Raw genomic sequence first — 17,848 nt, 5'->3', positions numbered from 1 at the left:
ATTATTGCTCAATAAAACCAATAAAAAACGTTAGCTGTCATGAGCGGCAGTCCTAAACACACTTTCATTCTAGTGTGAATTCGTTTCTGAGAGTCCTGTGTTGTGTGTTTGTCAGATAGGGAAGCATCTGGGTTCTTAACACAGAAGGCTCCTCAATAGACACACTTGGTCTGCTTTGAGGTTTTACCTCTGTCTGGAAAAAAAAGGATTCATCTGGGGAAAATCATGCTTGGAGGACATAAACCAGAGGACGTGGGACAAGAGGAGATGAGAGTGAAGAAGGCGAGTCAGAGCAGACGGGCTCAAGAAGAGAGGGAAAGCAGGCTGTGGGTTTGAGTGAAGGACCCCCAGTGGAACTGTGAGTTAAGCATTGGGGTTGCTAACTGGAGAGTCAGGGTTTAAATCCACCTCCCACAAGATGAGGCTGTCTGCTCCCACAAACATGCCCTTCCTAGGGAGCAGTTCCACTCTGCCCTCCAGGGCTGCTGTGAGTCCGAACCACATTGGTGGCAGTAGGTTTGGTTTTGCGATTCCAAGGGCTGATTCAAAGCATTAAGATGGAAAATACTTGGCATTTTACTTCCTGGTGGAAAATGAAAGAAACGCAATTCTCCACACCCTGTCCTAGGCAAGGTAAAACAAAACCCTTTAAACTTTTCCTCTGAGGAGGTGGGAGATGAGAATGCTCAGGTGCGGCTGGTGGGACTGCAGGCTTGTACCGTCACTACTATTGTGCTTCCTTCAACCAATGTGGATCGAAGTAGCCAACCATCCCTCTACTCAGTACTTACCCCAAAGGCACCAAGAACAAAACATGAACAGACTCAGGTGCACCCATGTTTATCACAGCGCTATCCACAGTAGCAAAAAGGTGGAAACCACCAAATGGATAAACTGTGGTACACCCGTACAATGGGATAGTTTGCATCTCAAAATATAAACAAACCAACAAAAAAAAACCGATTAAACTGTCCAAACACCCCAAGACACGGACGGATGTGGAAGACATGATGCTCAGCAAAGTGAGCCAATCTCACAAAGACTATGACACCATTAGTACAAAAGAAAAAAAAACAAGGAAAAATGGTTTTCACACCTAATGAAGCAGACTTTACAGACTATCGCAAGGCCAAGAGGAGAGCAGAGGTTAAGAAAAAGATGGGGCCACATACACGGGGGCTTTGGGGACACAGTTACTGTTCAGAGGAGGTGGGCTGTGCACCTGTGTTTTTTATGTTTTCCCCTGTGTCTGTGTGTTATACTTCATAGTATAAATAAGATGGATGGATGGATGGACAGATGATGATGGATAGATAAAGCTTGGATGGATAGAAAGATAGATAAAGCTTTTTACTCTGAAGGGGTATCAGGCCAAATCTTAGGGAAAGTGAAGGGGCAGGATGAAGTTAGAGGGGTGGGGTGGCGTTTTCTTGTTCCACCACTGTGAGGACCGCTCCCAGCAGGAGGCAGCTCAGGGAAAGGACACTGTCACACTGGATGGTGGACTAGTGGATTCTGGTGGAAGCCCATCCAAGTGTATTCTCTTGATCCCCCTCTCGTCCATCTCCTTTGGATGTGAAATAAGATGAACTAAACAACTTGACATACATACATATCATCCTTTAAATATTTTATTATTAAAGTATCAAAACATAACCACAGAAAGCGAATATGCATATTGCATTTATTAAAAAGAGCTTACAGTTATTCTAACCATAAACAGTGCATTCCTCAGATTCATTGTTCTGACCCCATATCCCAACATCTGCCTTCCTCGCAAATCCATTATTGTCCATGGTGGCGTACAAATCGCCTTGAATTTCATAGTGGTTGGTGGCACCCACACCCACACCCAGGAGGCCTGGTGGCATAGTGCTAAAGTGCTTGGCTGCTAACCAAAAGTTTGGCGATTTGAACCCACGTGCCTCAGAAGAAAGACGTGACAGTCTGACTCCATAAAGGTTCAGTTTGGGAAACACGATGGGGCACTTCTAACCTGTCCTTAGAGCAAGCAACCCACAAACCCACTTCCAGTGAGCTGAGTCTGAGCCACAGCGACTCCCCACGACAGAGCAGAATAGCGACTTGGCATTTCTGAGGCTGAGGCTGTCTACCTGTCGGGGGCAGAGCCTCTTCTTCCTCCCGGGGTGGCTGGTAAATGTAAACTACCAGCCTGTCGGTTAGCAGCCCAGCACTTCAATCAACAACAGGTGTGTTTTCATGCCCTCCCTTCCAGAGGGTAGACAAGCGAAATAGGTTATTTTGTAAAAGAAGTCCAACCTCACTCGGACTCTTCAGATTAGGAACCTATCTTTAGTATGTAATGAAAGCAGCAAAACTATGACGCCTGCATCCCGGGTAATAAAATGTCAAGGATCCACGCACACATGCACCAGGCGAAGGAACCCCATGGGTGTGGATGACTCTAATGGGTAATGAAGGAGGTGTCTTTGACGGCGTCGGTGACAACACAGTCCATGTTCATGTCTGACATGTGAACTGTATGTGTGTGCATAAGCCAAGAGCAAAGGAGCCTGGTTCTGTGGCTGAAGAAGCCCAGTGGTTAAAGTGCTTGACTGCTGACCAAATATCAGGGGTTTGAATCCACCAGCTGCTGCAGAGGAAAACTAAGGCAGGCTGTTGCCGAAAAGACGGCAGCCTTTGAATTGTCACGGAGCAGTTCTGAGCCGACACAGGAGGCCAGAGTCAGAAGCAGCCTAACAGCAACGGGTTATAGTGTGGCCTGATGACTCCACATAATTCAGCAGAATGCTTTTCTTTAAATTATCGCACCCACCTTATCAATTTTCCTTCTAGCTCCCTGGCCCCATCTCATTCTTTTCTGATATTAGAAATAACACATTTGCAATGCACACACACCTGTGGGCTTTCTAACCAACGCTATTCAAGGGACGAATACTTTCAGAGAAGTTCTCAGGCAGAATGGGAGACCTCGACGTTTTAAGTTGAACAAACGGTGTCTGTACATGCACAGAAACTGATCGTTGAGGTATTTAGCAAATCCAATTTTATTTGCAAAATTCTATTGTACCACCGCACAGTTCGTCAATGGGAAATGGAGCAATCCGGTGCCTTTCAGGCCAATGATCTCACTTCATGATATTCCAAAGAACAAAGGATGACCCCCAGAGAATAAACACCCCCAAATGGAGAAGGGAGCAGAGGGGGATCCCTAAACCTCAAAGACCATTCTGTCTAAAAGCAATCAGCACAACACTTAAGTCTGCCATATCTTAGTTCCAATATTCATTACACTGACAGGTTAAGAGTACTGCGATAAATAAGTACTATCTCTTAGAGAACAAGTACTGATAACGTTGAAGAGGAGTAAACACTTGGAGAATTTCAGTTAACAGTTAGACGGGATCCAGAGTCCTGGTGACCAGTGTGTCTTCTCACAGTGGCAAATGCTCTGGGTCAGACTTTTTAAAAAGATCTAAATGACCCCAGCAATGCCACTAACAGCCAGCAACACTAACGCCTGGGCATCACCTGGCTCTCAACATGTCCACGGCCCGTGGCTTTGGACCACAAGAAAAGGAAAATGGAACTGTTTGACTCTCCAGGCCCACAAACACCTCCTGACCCAGAGAATCCTGGCCCTGTGGAAGGTGGCTTTTCCTTTCAGCATCCTTCTTGTGATGAGGATTTACAGAGTTTATAACAGAGGACCCCCCCTGATTACACTATGCCCATGGATTTCACGTTAATGCCTTGGGGCCAACCAAGGAAAAGGAAATTGATGGTGCTGGCCCACAGGAGGATTCTGTTCTCCTGGACTGACGAGACCCTCTGGACCCCTGAACACTTTGTAAGACAGACAGCGCCTGGCATGACAGCTCCCCAAGCTCTCAGAAACCAGATCTGAGAAAAGTCCTGTAAAGGTCACACCATGTTGTGCAAACAACTCATCATCACAATGGCTCGTTTTGAAATGACTGCCTTGCACACAGTAATTCCTGTGCTGAACAGCATCTTTGCCAGAAAGCACAGGGTCACCGACTGCCATCCTCTCTGTTTCCCTGACAGGTGACAGTGGCAGCAGAGGCGGTGGCCCTACACACCCAAGGCACAATACTTCTTCTGCGTGAATCCGCATAGTGGGACTCCTGGTTTTTGTGGAATCCGGATGAAAGGTGAGTAGGACCCTAACCAGGGGTCTCCCAGAGCATCTACTAAGGGCCAGTATGGTAAAGCCTAAATCCCGGAGTTGAGGCACACACGCACTTGCCCTAGTCCAAAGTCTGTTCTGGTGCTTGAGCAGACAGAACCAGCCCAGTCAGCTCGGGCCTCCCGCTTCCGTGGGTCTCTGCTGCTGGGGTCCTAGAGGTGCACAGGAAGTCAGATCTCCGATCACTTCAGGGCTTTGAGGTCTAAAGGGAGGATTCAGTGAGGACTCCCCAGTTGCCCCCATACCATAGCCGCTTAGCTCTACAATGTCCCTTCTTTTATCTGTTGGAAAAAGAGGTTTCTCTCATCTTCTGGAGTCCGCCCGTTCTGGGCCCGCACGATGCACGTGGGCCGATGGAGGTTGAGCATGTAGATCAAGTGCTGCTTCTCGTTCTTGAGCTCCTCGATCTGGGCCTTCAGCTCGGCATTCACAGTCTCCAGCTTCTCCGACTCCTGGGGCACAAGCAACAAAGCATGAGCAACGGAGCCAGAAGGTTAGCGAAGAGGGGGTGACCAAGTGGCAGGGGAAACCCTGGGCCCCTGAAGGCTTCTTTTAGCAGGGACCTGCCTACAGAGGGTTCCCGGTTGCCTGCACTGTGATGGCCCACAGCTGAGAAGCAGTGCTAGGTCTGGGACAATCCAGACCCTGGAGAAGTCTTGGAACTTGGGGGACTTCTCAGAGATGCCCTTGAGTTTCTAGCACAGGGCCAGGTTGTGACTCTGTGGGTGACAATGGGTAGTGGCTCTGGGTGGTGCTCAATAGCTCACATGTAGGCCTTTGGGGATATGATTCTGCCGGCATCTGTTCAATGTGGGGGAGGGGGCACAGCTAAAGAAAGAGCTGGCAGGCTGGTCTCTTGACCCACCCGGCCTGTTCCTCTGTTACCCCTGGTTCTTCTCCCCACAGGTAGGGGAGCCGGCCGATCTCAGACTCGACAGGAGCACCAAGGAAGTGTAACCACAGCTTGCAGATTAGAGAGATCACTTTTTTGAAGCAATTAGTTAAAGGCTTTTCACAGCCAAACGAGGGATGCCAGGTTCATTTTCTCAGGAAGCCAGGTGAATGAAGCTTCCCTAATGGACTGGCATGTCTCAGCCTGGAGATTGGCTGTGTGGGGGCTGGCCCTGGCGGAGGGGCGTCTGGGCATCAGGTGATCCTGTGGTTTTTTCATCCTCACACCTGCCTTTCACACATCCAGGGTCACGTTCATGGTACTGATAGATTGTGTTGCCTTCTCCCTCTGCAACTGGCATTCCCACTACCCCCAACACTCGGTCCTTCTCAGGAAAACACTTTCAGTGGGGTTTTTTAGTAAACTCCCTTTCTGAGGTGAGGGGAGGGCAGCCTTGAGCCACGGTGGGGCGCGGCTGGCCGAAAGGCACTCACTTTTTGCAGACACTCCGTCTTCTCCTTCTTCTTGTTTCTGCACTTGGCAGCGGCAATTTTATTCCTTTCCCGTCGCCGCTTTTTCCTTTCATCTTCCTCGGGGGCTACCTACAGAACCCAAGAAGCACACGCTGAGTAACTCAAACCCCAAGCCAACCTGCCACCACCGAATCAAGTCCAACTCATGGCGACACCGCGTGTCATACGCAGGACTGCTCCATGGGGTTTTCTTGGCTGTAATCTTTGGGGCGCAGGGGTTATGCATTGGGCTACGATCTACAAGGTTCGCAGTTTGAAACCAATAGCTGCTCCGTGGGAGAAAAGGGGGGCTTTCTACTCCATGTCACAGTCTTGGAGAAGCACAGGGGCTATGCTGTCCTATAGGGTGGCAATGAGTCAGCATCAACTCGATGGCTGCGAGTTTGGGTTTGGAACCTGTAGGGAAGCAAATTGCCAGGCCTTTTTTCTGCAATGCCTCTGGGTGAGTTCGAATGATCCGTCTTTTGGCTAGTAGTCAAGTCCAAGCCATTATAAACCAAGGGATGTTTAAACCCCAATCCAAACTGAAAAACTCCCAATGCTGGTGAGTTGAATCCGACTCATGGCAACGCTGTGTATGGTTTCCAAGACAGTACATTTTGATGGGAGAAGACAGCCTCCTCATTCTCCAGAGAAGTAGCTGGTGGATTTGGACCCGACCCTGAAAGTATTAGGCCAACAACACGTAGCCAGCAGCGCCAGCAGGACTCTGTCAGAGGCAAGAGATGCCGTCCATCTCAAGTTCACTGCCTTTTTACTGCCTGTGAGAACTGGAACATCAGGGAGGCCCTAACATAAACGAACCTGAAAAAAATAAAAGGTTCTAGACCATAGATTCCCCCAATCTATTTAGCCTAAGTTTGGAAACCACTCACTTTTCAGTAAAACAAAAATTACTCAGTGGCCCCGACAATTTAAAACATTTGTACTAGAGCCCATAATCCAGAATCAAGTGTACACATGTGTTTTTGCAGCACACACACCCCCCACCCCCCCACCCCCGACACCCCTTGGATCTTTCCAGTACCCTCAGGGGGTGGTATTGCCCACTTTGGGAAAACTGGTCTAGCCTTCCATTGTAAACCCCTCTATAAAGAAACAGAGTGGACACTCTTAGGATGAATATTGAAAGCGCTTTAAAACTGATGGTTAGAAATGAAATTATATTGGCACTATTAGTAAATCAAAATTTAAATCTACTCTAGAAACACATTTAGATTTTACACTAAGAGTTTGATATTCAAATTGATGCCTGTTGATGGTGGTCCTGATCCCCATCAAAGAGCAGCAAAGACATTCAGTTTGTAAATATGGCCCTGCTGGAGCGAAGAAACACTGTCAGGGATATCACGAAGCCATCAGCTCCCTCGTCTACCTTGATTCAGGTCGTATGCTCATGACCCAAGGACAACCCCATCTTTTCCGGCCAAGTCCGTGCACGTACCACTCAAATCTAGGTAACGCTTAAGAAACTCCTGACAAAGAACCCAAGCCCCCTCCCAACCAAAGTGGCATTATAACTGGGTGCCACCTCTGGGTGGTGAGCTACAACCCTACCTCCCCACCCTTCGCCCCACTAAGTCATCTCACAGGCCTGGGTCCCCTCCCTGAGTCAGGTGTGGAGATTCTCAGAGAGTAGCCCTCTGTCTGCTTTGTGCCCTGCTCCTCTATGGAAGCGCGCTCGCCTGAGGGGTGGGGGGAGCCAGCACAATCCAGGGCTAGAGATGGAAGTCCAAAGGGAAGGATGAGTGAGTGAAGGTTGAGGCTGCCAAAGTCAGACCCTGTCCGCTCTGGAAAGTGGGAAATAAGAAGAACCACACCTCAAATAAAAGAGCATCGAGATGCTGGATTTCTGCCTATTCCTTTTTAGACAATGCTGACTTTGCTTGGCCTGGGGTGGAAGGCTCGATGTCTCTGTTTAAAAATAAGAATTCCAGGAACCAAAGGACCAGAATCATCAAGCGTGTTCTCTTCCCAGATGGAAAACCTACTTCACGGACTTGAGATCCCAAGGCCACTTGACAAGAGCAGAGTCAGAACGGATGAGTTGGGTGGCTTGAAGGCATGTTTCCATGAGGCAGGCTACGTGTTGCTTCCCTGGAGAACCTTCCAGATGTCCTTCAAGAAGGCTTTCCCTCCTTCCACAGGAATCCGGCTGCTTTCACCACATCCTGCTACACGCCGTGCATTATTGGACTGAGCATCAATGCACCTACCATGGGGGATGCTGCTCCTTCGTGTCCCCTTTAGGAGAACTGGGGCACAGCTGAGGCACTCAGTGTTGCCTATGGTTCATGCAGTAGTCCCAGCTGCCATTCACTGAACATCAAATATCAGCCAGGCCTTCTGTTCAACCCTGAACCAATGTCATGACATTTAGCCTTCAGATCAATTCTCTGAAGAGTCATTATTCTCCCACTCCCATCTTTGATTATTAATCAGCTTCTTTTAGAGCTTAAGTCTTTTTGGCTAGGTCCACTATATATAGCCCAAAGGCTGTGATCCTGTCCATTAAGTCTACAGAATCATCCCTTTATCCCAAACCCCTTATTTTGTTATTGCTGTTCAGTGTCATGGAATCTGTTCTGACTCATAGAGACCCAGCACCCAACAGACCAGAACATCGCCCAGTCCTGCAACATCCTTACAACGATTGTTATGTTGGAGGCTGACGTTGCAACCCTGTGCCAATTCATCTTGTCCAGGGCCCTCTTCTTTTCCACTCACCCCCAACTTTATCAAGCAAGGTGTCCTTCTCCAGGGCCTGGACCCTCTCGATACTGTGTTCAAAGTACCCAAGATAGAACTTCACCACCCTGGCTCTTTAGAGCATCCGGGCTGTACTTCTGCCAAGATGAATTTGTTTGTTCTTCTGGTAGTCCATGGCACATTCTGGCCAACCCCGGAATTCAAAGACTTCGATTCTTCTTCGGTTTGCAGCATTCACCGTCTGGCCTTCACACGCATGACGCGATTGAAAACACTTACAAGGATCTTGCCACACTCCCACCTCCCAGGATTCTTCATCTTGTTCTTCTGCCAGATGCCAACAGGGCTCCCCCTCTCTCCTTCTCCAGTGGTTCTGTCAGGGAAGCCCACCCACCACCCATACCTCCCTACCCTCCTTCCCTGTGTTATTTTTCACCATTGTGCTTGTCTCTTACATTTCTTATTTACCTAGTTCATGTACCAATGCCTCCTCCCAGGAGAAGGGAAGCTCTCAGAGGGTGTGATTTTGTTTGTTTTATTCACATCTGTAGCCCCCAGTCTACAGCACACCTGGCAGACGGTGGGTGTGGATTAAGTAGGTGTTTACAGAATGGACACCTGTGGTAGAACCTACCTCGGCTTTCATGATTGACATCTCCAGGGGTCTGTCGCTGACCGTAACTGACTCCAGCGCAGAAGACATCCGGTGGCACAGGTGCTTGTTCTGGATGGCAAACCTCAGCTCTTCCTTGACAAAGGGTGTCAGGTTGGCAAAATCCTCAAACACCAGTGACCCAGGCGGGGACAGGCAGGGGACAATTGCAGAGGCACTGACTTCTGAGGCCGGGACCTGGCTGGGGTGTTGAAGCATCATTTTGCTGAAAGACACATGAAAACCAAAGTTGCTACATTGGTTTGGGGACAGGAGATCACAGCATCCCACAACTTCCAATCCCAGAGCCCACACCCACAGCAAGTCCCATTGCCCTCCCTGCTTCTGCTGTTTTCATTCCACGCCATATTCATCCCGAACGCAACATCCTTAAAGTATACAGCCCCATGAGGACGGTCAGAGGCCTGACTGAAGTTCAGGAGTACTGACCTCGGTTGCTGGTGTGTACCTGTGCAATTACAATCCAAAACCATCCTGAAAACCACTGCTGTGGCTAGTTGCTCTCCAGGAAATTCTGATTGCTGGCGACCCCATAGGTCAGAAAGTAGAACTGTTCCATCAGGTAAGGAGAAGAGCCCTGGTAGCCTAGTGGTTAAGGCTTGGGCTGCGATTCCCCCAAAGTCAGCAGTCCAAAACCACCAGCCACTCCTCAGGAGACAGATGGGCTTTCTACTCCAGTACCGAGTTACAGCCTCAGAAACTCAACAAGAGCAGGTCTACCCTGTCCTAGAGGGTCACTCTGAGTCAGCCTCAACTTGATGGCAGTGAGTTTGGGGGTTTTTTGGAATCTCTAAGGAAGCAAATAACTAGATCTTTTCTCCTGCAGTATCTGTGGGTAGGTTTGAACTGTTAGCCTTTAGGTTAGTACTCAATCACAAACCACCTGGGCCAACAGATGCCTGAAAGCAGTAAATTGTTGTTGTTGTTTTTAATCAGTGGGACTATTCTGTAGCCACATCTTCAGAGTCCTTTTTCCAAAAGACGCTTAGAAGGTATCAGAAATTAAATTGAACCCATCAGTGAATGGCAGTAAAAGGCAAGGGTGGGAGTGAGGGACCTCAAGTTCACAGATATTTCTCTGCACTATCTCTGGAGGTCAAACCAAGTCGGTCAGAAGGAGGAAGGTGATGGTTTATTCTCCCTAGGCCTTTGTAGGTGAGGGGTGGAGATACCATTCACCTGGTATGGAGGAGTTTCTTCTTAAAGTTGGTGAAGCAAAACACCAGACTGTGAAGGACCAAGGAACAGGACGTCTGAGGGGGCACTCATTATTCAGTCTTGTGGCAAAGGGAGGGGCTTAGGCTGGGGACAGAGCGTGAGCCGGGGCCTGACTGCCAATGTGACTGGGACGGGTCACCTCTGAGACTTGCCTCCGTCAGGTAAATGGCTGAGCACTCCTCAACACAGGGGCGGGGCTCTGCCATCCCCTCTCCCAGAGTTCCTTGCTCCTTCTGCTCACAAGGCCTGGGCTGGCTAGCAACCACTTGACTGAATGTTGAAAATGGGGAAAGGGCAGGGGGAATGAAGAGATCTCTCTATCGCCCCACAACTCAGAGAGCTGAACGGGGCAACCACAGTCCTAGTTCCACAGTTCCCATTTGGAATATCAGTCACGTCCAGTTGATTCTTTCTGGACCATGTGTGCCGGATCAGAGACTGAGCTCCTCAGGGTTTCCCAAAGCTGAGCAACAGGTCCTTCTGTTGGGGCTTCTCTGGGTGAACCTGACCCTTCAACCTTGTGTTTAGCACGAGCATGGTAACCTTTTGCACAACCCAGGGACTTAAAAAAAAAAGTCAAACTCACTGCTATCAAATCCACTGTGACTCGTGGCAACCCTTTAGGACAGGACAGACTGCCCCCGTGGGTTTGCAGGACTGGAAATCTTTGTGGGAGTAGAAAGCCTCATTTTTCTCCCATGGAGCAACTGGTGGGTTCAAACTGCTGATCTCGTAGCTTGCAGGTGGATGCTTAACTCACTGCATCACCAGGGTGTCTTACTAGGGAACTCAGTCACCCATAAATCTTTCCTTGCCATGTGTACCCTCAAACAGAGCTCTGCTCCTTAAAAACGAGGCCAGCAGGAATCATCCCCTCATCTCTGCAGTCACTGGAGGCGATGCATGTGGAGGCTGTTTGGGCAGGCCGTCCACTGGAGGGTCCTTCTCAGGCCAGGATCTTCGGTCAGAAATCGAACCAACAAACAGGAAGTCCTCTGGCAAATCTCTAACATTTAACACATACCATCTTCATACCCAAAACTTCTACATATCATCTCATTGAATCCTCACCAGAACCCAATGAGTTAGGCACTAGCCCCAGTTACCCATAGATGTGGTAACTGAGATTTAGAAAGGACAGATTATTTGTGCAAAGTCATGGGTTTAATATGAGGAAGAGCCAGGGCTTGGAATTAAGTTCATTTGACTCCAGAGCACATGCCCATAACTTATAGGATACAGAATATTATTCGATGTTCTAATGACAACAAACAAATCCAGAGCAAAGTTTGGAGAAGGCAGGTAAGGAAGTGGGGTAAGAAGCTGGGAATACAGCAATGGAGGGAAGAAGAAGCAGAGAGCTAAGGGAAACCCCAAGCTCTAGCTAATGAATTGCTGATATTTTTATGTGCGGATATGCACTTGGGATGCTGCCAACATCCTGGGAGTATGCTTAAACAGGTTTTTATCCACAAGGTTCCCCACCTGGGGTCAGAAGACAAAGGCTGGAAGCCACATCAAGATTCCTTGGCCAAAAAAATATCTATTCACTAAGCCGTTTCTCTTCATCCTCTTTTGTCAAGGGAGGTCCGGGGAGAGCAAACTGTTCACACTTCACGATTCACCTGGATCTGGCGACTGGAATCCTCCCTGCGGCACCTTGGGAGAGATGCCCATCTGCTGCTGTAAGATTCCAGCCAGGAAAACCCTACGGAAGCGGTTCTGCTCACTCTTCACTACGCAGAGGGGTGGCCAGGAGTCAGAAAGAACTCAACAACAGTAGATTTTGGGTTGAGGTTAAGGAAGCCTCATAGCCATCACCCAGCTTTTCCTGGTAGTCTAATGAGGAGTTTCAAAAACATGTGAATCTGCACATAGGAGGTCTGTTATTGCAATCACCCAGGGGCTCCTTCCAGCCCAGGGCTAGCTCTCTGGCAGAGAGAGGTTCTGGGGAGATTGTGCGGATCCAGATAGGGGCGAGAATTTCAATACCAACAAATGCCACTCATTATTCAAAGAAAACTGGATAATATAAAGGGGTTTCCAAAAGCTCATGGAAAAATATCATTCTCTTTTCACTCCATTTTCCCATGAACTTTCTGAAGGTAAGCCCCCACACCCCCATATGTATGGACTCTCTTCCCACAGCCCAGTGTCCTGAGTCAGAACTGAAGGTCGCCTATCAATGTAAACCTAGACTCTAAGGATGCTTGGGCGAAACTCCTCTGAGAAACCAACTAGGCCAGGCCTAGAGTCTTAAGATTCTTCCAGGCATTCAAGCTTTCCCTCCCCTTTCAAGTTTATTAACAAACAAATAGTTCAGGGGTGGAATTCCGTGCTACCACTGGGCTGGCCTTTGTGGGGAGGCTGGGTTGGCCCCTTCTATATGGGTCGTCTGAATTCCACTGCAGTTGAGCACAGGCCCATTTCTCCCCTGGGCCTAGTTTATTAATGAGCGCTGGGGGCTTGGGGTCTGCTGTTTGAGATGCCGACCTCCTCCCCCTTCTTCGTGTAAAGTCAGCAGTCCTGATAAAAGGAACAGAAGAATGCCAGTGGTATGGAATGTTTTTATGAAAAGCATTGGGTGGGCTCACTTGGGGACAGCGATGGCTTGTAAAATGTTAAAAAGCCCTTCAGAACACAAGGTATCTGTGAAAATGTGGGCTTTCTCTGTACCAGGCTGAAGCCCAGCCTCTTGGAGATTCTCTTAAAATGTGGTGCCTCTCAAATTCAAGCTGTGTCCCCACAAGGGAAATGAGTTGAATTTTCAGACAGCACTACCACAACAAAATGCTCTGAGTTATCTTCAAATCTGCTTTAGGTGATCTGAGCTGATCTTAAAATTGTCCAGACCTGCTTCAGAGAGCCTGCGTTTGGCTTCTACTCCTCCCCTCCAGTCAGAAGTGCTTGGCCTATCACTACAGTTTCTTCATTTTCAAGAAAGTGAAACTTTCCTCCTGTATTTCTTTAACTGGAAATTCACCTCCCAAACTTTACTGACCAGCCACTGAATTTTTTCACTTTTAGTTTTTATCTCTTTCCCCTGAGCACTACTCACAATATACACAGCCCAACACCCCCCCCACCAATTTTTTTTTCTGGATGCCTTGGTTTTCAGGCTTGTTCCTGAGGTTATTTGGGGTGCTGATTCAGAACACTGCATTGGCTAGACTGCATCTGCTCTTGTTTCTTAGCTATGGTGTTCCGTTATATTTTCAGCTATTAAGTTATATTAATTTATCATTTTAGCTTTAAATAGGAGAAGAATTCAGATCCAGAAAGTACAGGATAAGACACAAAAAGGTAAGAAATATTTGAAAAAGAATACGGTATTAAGGGACTATGGAGGGAAACTACGCACTCAAGGTGGCTAGTTGATTATACATTGAGCTGCCAATCATAGGGTCAGTGGTTCAAAACTGACCACTCTGCAGCCTTCAAAAGATTTAGAAGTTTGGAGACCCCACAGGGCAGTTCTTCTGCCCTAGGGCCTCACACTGCATGCATTAGAATCGGTCAGATGGCAGCGCGTCTTCTTTTTGGTTCAGGAGGCTGTGCACTCTGCACCAAGACGCCAAGCTGGAAACTGCGAAGCCAGAACACAGCGTAAGAAGAGCGGAAAAGAGAAAAGAAAACGGAAAAAGCCCATAGCTGGAAGGATGAAGGCAATTTATAGTCCCGAAAATGGAAGCCTTCAGAGCCATTTTCATCACAATTTTGAAGACCTAAATTTTTCTTCTTCAAATTGCACGGTAAACATTTCAGAATACATTTTAATACATAAAAGTCCATGGATAACTCGTGTGAAATGTTTCAAAGATGAGGCTGCCTCTAAGCTTCTTTATAAAAAAAATCTGACTTTTAAGAGTTTCTAAGCACAGGAGAAGTTGTGTCATTTTCTGAGACTGGAGTATTTTAATTTTAATATAGAAGTTTGAACGCTGACACCCTGGGTCTCAGAACACTTGAATCTATATTTATCATACCAAATTCACTGCTAGTTAATCGGTTACAATTCATAGCGGCCCTACAGGACAGAGTGGAACTTCTGCAGGTTTCTGAGGCTGTCAATCTTGATGAGAGCAGAGTCTCATCTTTCTCTTGCAGAGAGCCGCTAGTGGATGGAATAGTTGGCCTTGTGGTTAGCAGTCGGACACTTCGCCACCAGGGCTCCTTATTTATTGTACAGGAACTCTTTATTTCTAGTCCCTTTTAAAGATAACTAATTGGAACCGCCTGCTACTCGGTTACTAATAAAGGTGAAGTGATACTTGGGGAAAATTCCAAGGTCATGTAATTTGCACTGTTCAAATATATCTTTGGATCAAAAGACACCATCCGAAGTATAATTTGTGCAACACAAACTAAATAAAGCCAGCATGCACTTCCTCTACCTCAAGCTAAACTCTCAAAACTCACTGCCATCAAGTGGATGCTAACGCATAAGGACCCCGTAGGGGTTCCCAGACTATAACTGTTTACAGAGCAGAAAGCCCAGTCTCTCTCCCTAGGAGCTGCTGGTGGTTTTGAACTGCTGATCACACAGATTGTAGCTCTGTTCATAACCACTACACCACCAGGGCTCCACCCGGCTAGCTAAGATGACATTAAAATATCCTAATTTTTTTAATGGGCGAGCAGAGTGAAGAGTGGTAGATGGCATACGTTTTATATCTCAAAAGCTAGAGCTGATAGCGGAAACTGGTGCCACCATTTTGAACCAGCAGGTCAAGATACTCTCAGAAACAAGTCTAACATCCGAGGCACCAACATGTGTGTTGGCTAGGGATATTTACAACATCAGATCAATGTGGGTTTTCCTGATAACCCTTTTGCTCAGCGCCTGTGAAGATTTTAAAGCTGGGCTGTAGCACTTGAGAGGAAGCCCCAAACCAAGTACCCACTGACACGCCACGTCACACTTTCCAGGCCTCAATCTCCTCGTCTGTAAAATGAGCCCAATATTGGCTGCCCCACTCCCCACACAGAGCTGTCTAGGAGATCCCGTAAGACTCGTGCAGGTAGACAGATGACACACACACTGGGTACCCATCATTACTCCTGCCTCTACTTTCCCCGTTTCAGGGAGATCTCGTGCTCTGGCTGCCAGTGCAGTTTAGTCCCGTTAGTCAGGAATGAACTGCAGCCCTCAGACACTCAGGAAAGCACAGTCTCTTTTGCACTTTGACGTCTGGGTTCCTGACACACCAGGTAAATTCCACCCCACAATTTTCTGGTACCAGCATGTCTCCACTGCTGTGTGCTGGAAAGATAACCAGTTTCTTACACATGAAACCATTTCTCCTTGGGGGGTGGGGGTGGGGGGTAGTCCATGCTCCTCCCCTGGCTGGGCTACACTGGAAGCTACCGACCCTGTTAATTTTACCACTTTACAATGGAACAAATCATAGTATCTATTCCAACGGGCACCACAGAACTCCCAATATCCGAGCTTCCTCTAGGTCAGATCCTCATTTGGTATCTGAGTTAACTGAGCTCCAGAAAGGTAAAGTGATGCCCCAAGGCCATAAAGCTCGGTGAGTGGTCTGCCCAAGCAAATTGCTGCCCGCCCATCTGCTGCTCTTCTTGTTCTACCACCAACAGGGATCCAACCCTCGCAGGAATCAGCCAACAAGGCACCAGAGACAGAACCAGTGGGTCCGGTGTGGGAAGGATCTGCAGCCCTGGGAACCTGTCCCCAACACAGAGGTGGCTGGTCGGGCTAAAGGAGGAGAGACTAAAAGGACCCTGGTGACAGAGAAAATGAAATCGCAGCGGAAAGGCAGCAAGGGAGAGAAAGAAGTTATCCATAAAGGGTCCAAAGGCTCCACAGCTACCATGGGTGCTGGGTGCTCTATCTTTTCCCCAAAGATGGGTCTGTGGCCTTCCACACTGGCCCTGAAGTCATCCAGACAATATCAACTGCAACCTCCTCGATCCCCGATTGACCGCATGCGGCAGCATCATTCCACAACAAACGCTAACTCCGAATGCGGGGCAGTTGTACCAGTTTTTACTTCACTTTAGGTTGGGATGACAGAGGCTCCAAGAAGAAACGTCTCTCACACCCTCAGTGAAATACCTGCACTAAAAAAATAACCAGAATTTCTAAAGTGCACACCCGTGCGTGCATGTGTACTTGCGGAGCTTCATCAAGGATTTTGCGATTTCTAGCCCTGGGGCACTGCCAGGTACGTGTTGGCCTGCTCATGGCAGGGTGGTTGGTTCAAGTCCACCAGCTGCTCCTTCAGAGAAAGTTGAGGCTCCATGCATCCGTGAAGATTTACAGCCTTGGAAAACCTGTTTAGGCTCTCTACAATGTGGAATCGACTAAATGGGTTTTTTTTTTCTTTTTCCCAGCTTGGTAGGGTAACGGGTTAAGTGTCTGGCTGCTGACTACAATGTCAGTGGTTCATAATCACCAGTCATTCCGTAGGAGAAAGATGAGACTGTCCTGTCAAAGATTTACAGTCCTGGAAACTAAAGAACAGTTCCAGTCTGTCCTCCAGGTTGAAATGATTTGAAATGGATGGCTATAGGTTCGGGTTTGGTTTTATTTGTAAGGCAGCATAGGAGATTTAAGCAGTGAAAGCGGTGGTAGTGGGGTGCTAATTAAGGGAAAAGGAAATGAGTGGATGACCTATGAATTAGAGAAGGTGGAGACAGGTGGAGAACCAACCTAATGAAACGAAAGCTGGGAAGAAAGACTCCCTTTTCCCCACTGCCTGGAAGGCTGGCCGGTGACATTAGAGACCTCCTCATTCCAGGGCCCACACCGGCGCTTTTCTTTGCATCACTTCACTCTAGGAGTTGGTCGTCTCAGCCCATGAAGCCCGTGGGCGATGATCTGATCCGACCGCCAGACGCGGAGCTCGCAGACAAGCAGCGCGCCCCGGGCGCGTCTAGGTCCCCGCAGCTCCCAGGCTGCGGCCACCACAAAGCCGTTCTCTTCTCAATGGTCCTGCACTCTCACCCCCACCCCCACGGTGGGTGTCCGTGGACCCAAAGCCGAGAACTCTGCGGACCTGATCGGAGAGATCCCAGAGCGAGAACCACAGGTACGAGAGAAGAGCAGAACGCTCGCAATCACTAAACTTATCCCAACTAACTTTTGCTCCGGGTTCCCCGCGCGGTCCCACCGCCGAGAGCCCCGGGGTGCGGAGGGCCACTCCCAGGGAGGCTCCAGCGCCTCCGGCTCGCCGACCCCGGCCCCATTCATTCCGCCGCCGGCGCCTGCGGCAGCGCTTCCGCGAGTGCCGGACCTCGGCGCCCAGTGCCGAGCCCGGGAGGCGCGGCGCCGGGGTGCCAGTGGCCGGGCGCCTGGCGATGAATGGAGCAGGACGGCGACCCGGGGAGGCTCCCAGCCGGGCAAGCAAGCGCCTGAAGCGGACGGGCGCGGCGCTCGGAGTTCGGCCGGGAGCGGGCGCCCGCCCTCGCCGTCGGCGGAGAGCTTTCGCGCCCCAAGTCAAAAGAGAAAGTTGCTGGTTTCCCTTTTCGCGCAACTTTCTGAAGCGCAGCGGCGGCGCAGCGGCGGGGAGAAGTTCCGCGCCGAGAGTTCTGGTCCAGCCGGAGGTTGGGGGCGCGGGCCGGGGGACCGGTCACTAGAAGGGGAGCAAAGGTAAGGAAAGCGA

General features: G+C 49.0%; 1 protein-coding gene across 1 annotated transcript; it reads right to left on the bottom strand.

Moving 5' to 3' along the window:
* Positions 1-1,662: 1,662 nt before the first annotated feature.
* On the bottom strand, positions 1,663-9,200 carry ATF3 (activating transcription factor 3). Its single transcript, XM_004699875.2, has 3 exons — positions 8,961-9,200; positions 5,579-5,686; positions 1,663-4,644 (listed from the first exon to the last, which is right to left on the bottom strand). Exons 1-3 carry the CDS (start codon positions 9,198-9,200, stop codon positions 4,453-4,455), a joined length of 540 nt encoding a protein of 179 aa, XP_004699932.1. The 3' UTR covers positions 1,663-4,452.
* Between the last annotated feature and the right edge of the window lie 8,648 nt (positions 9,201-17,848).

This window comes from Echinops telfairi, unplaced genomic scaffold (assembly GCF_000313985.2).
Source record: "Echinops telfairi isolate 266 unplaced genomic scaffold, ASM31398v2 ScPeMD7_7424;HRSCAF=8462, whole genome shotgun sequence".
In the NCBI taxonomy this organism is placed as follows: domain Eukaryota; kingdom Metazoa; phylum Chordata; class Mammalia; order Afrosoricida; family Tenrecidae; genus Echinops; species Echinops telfairi.
This window is presented reverse-complemented; position numbering and strand designations above follow the sequence as displayed.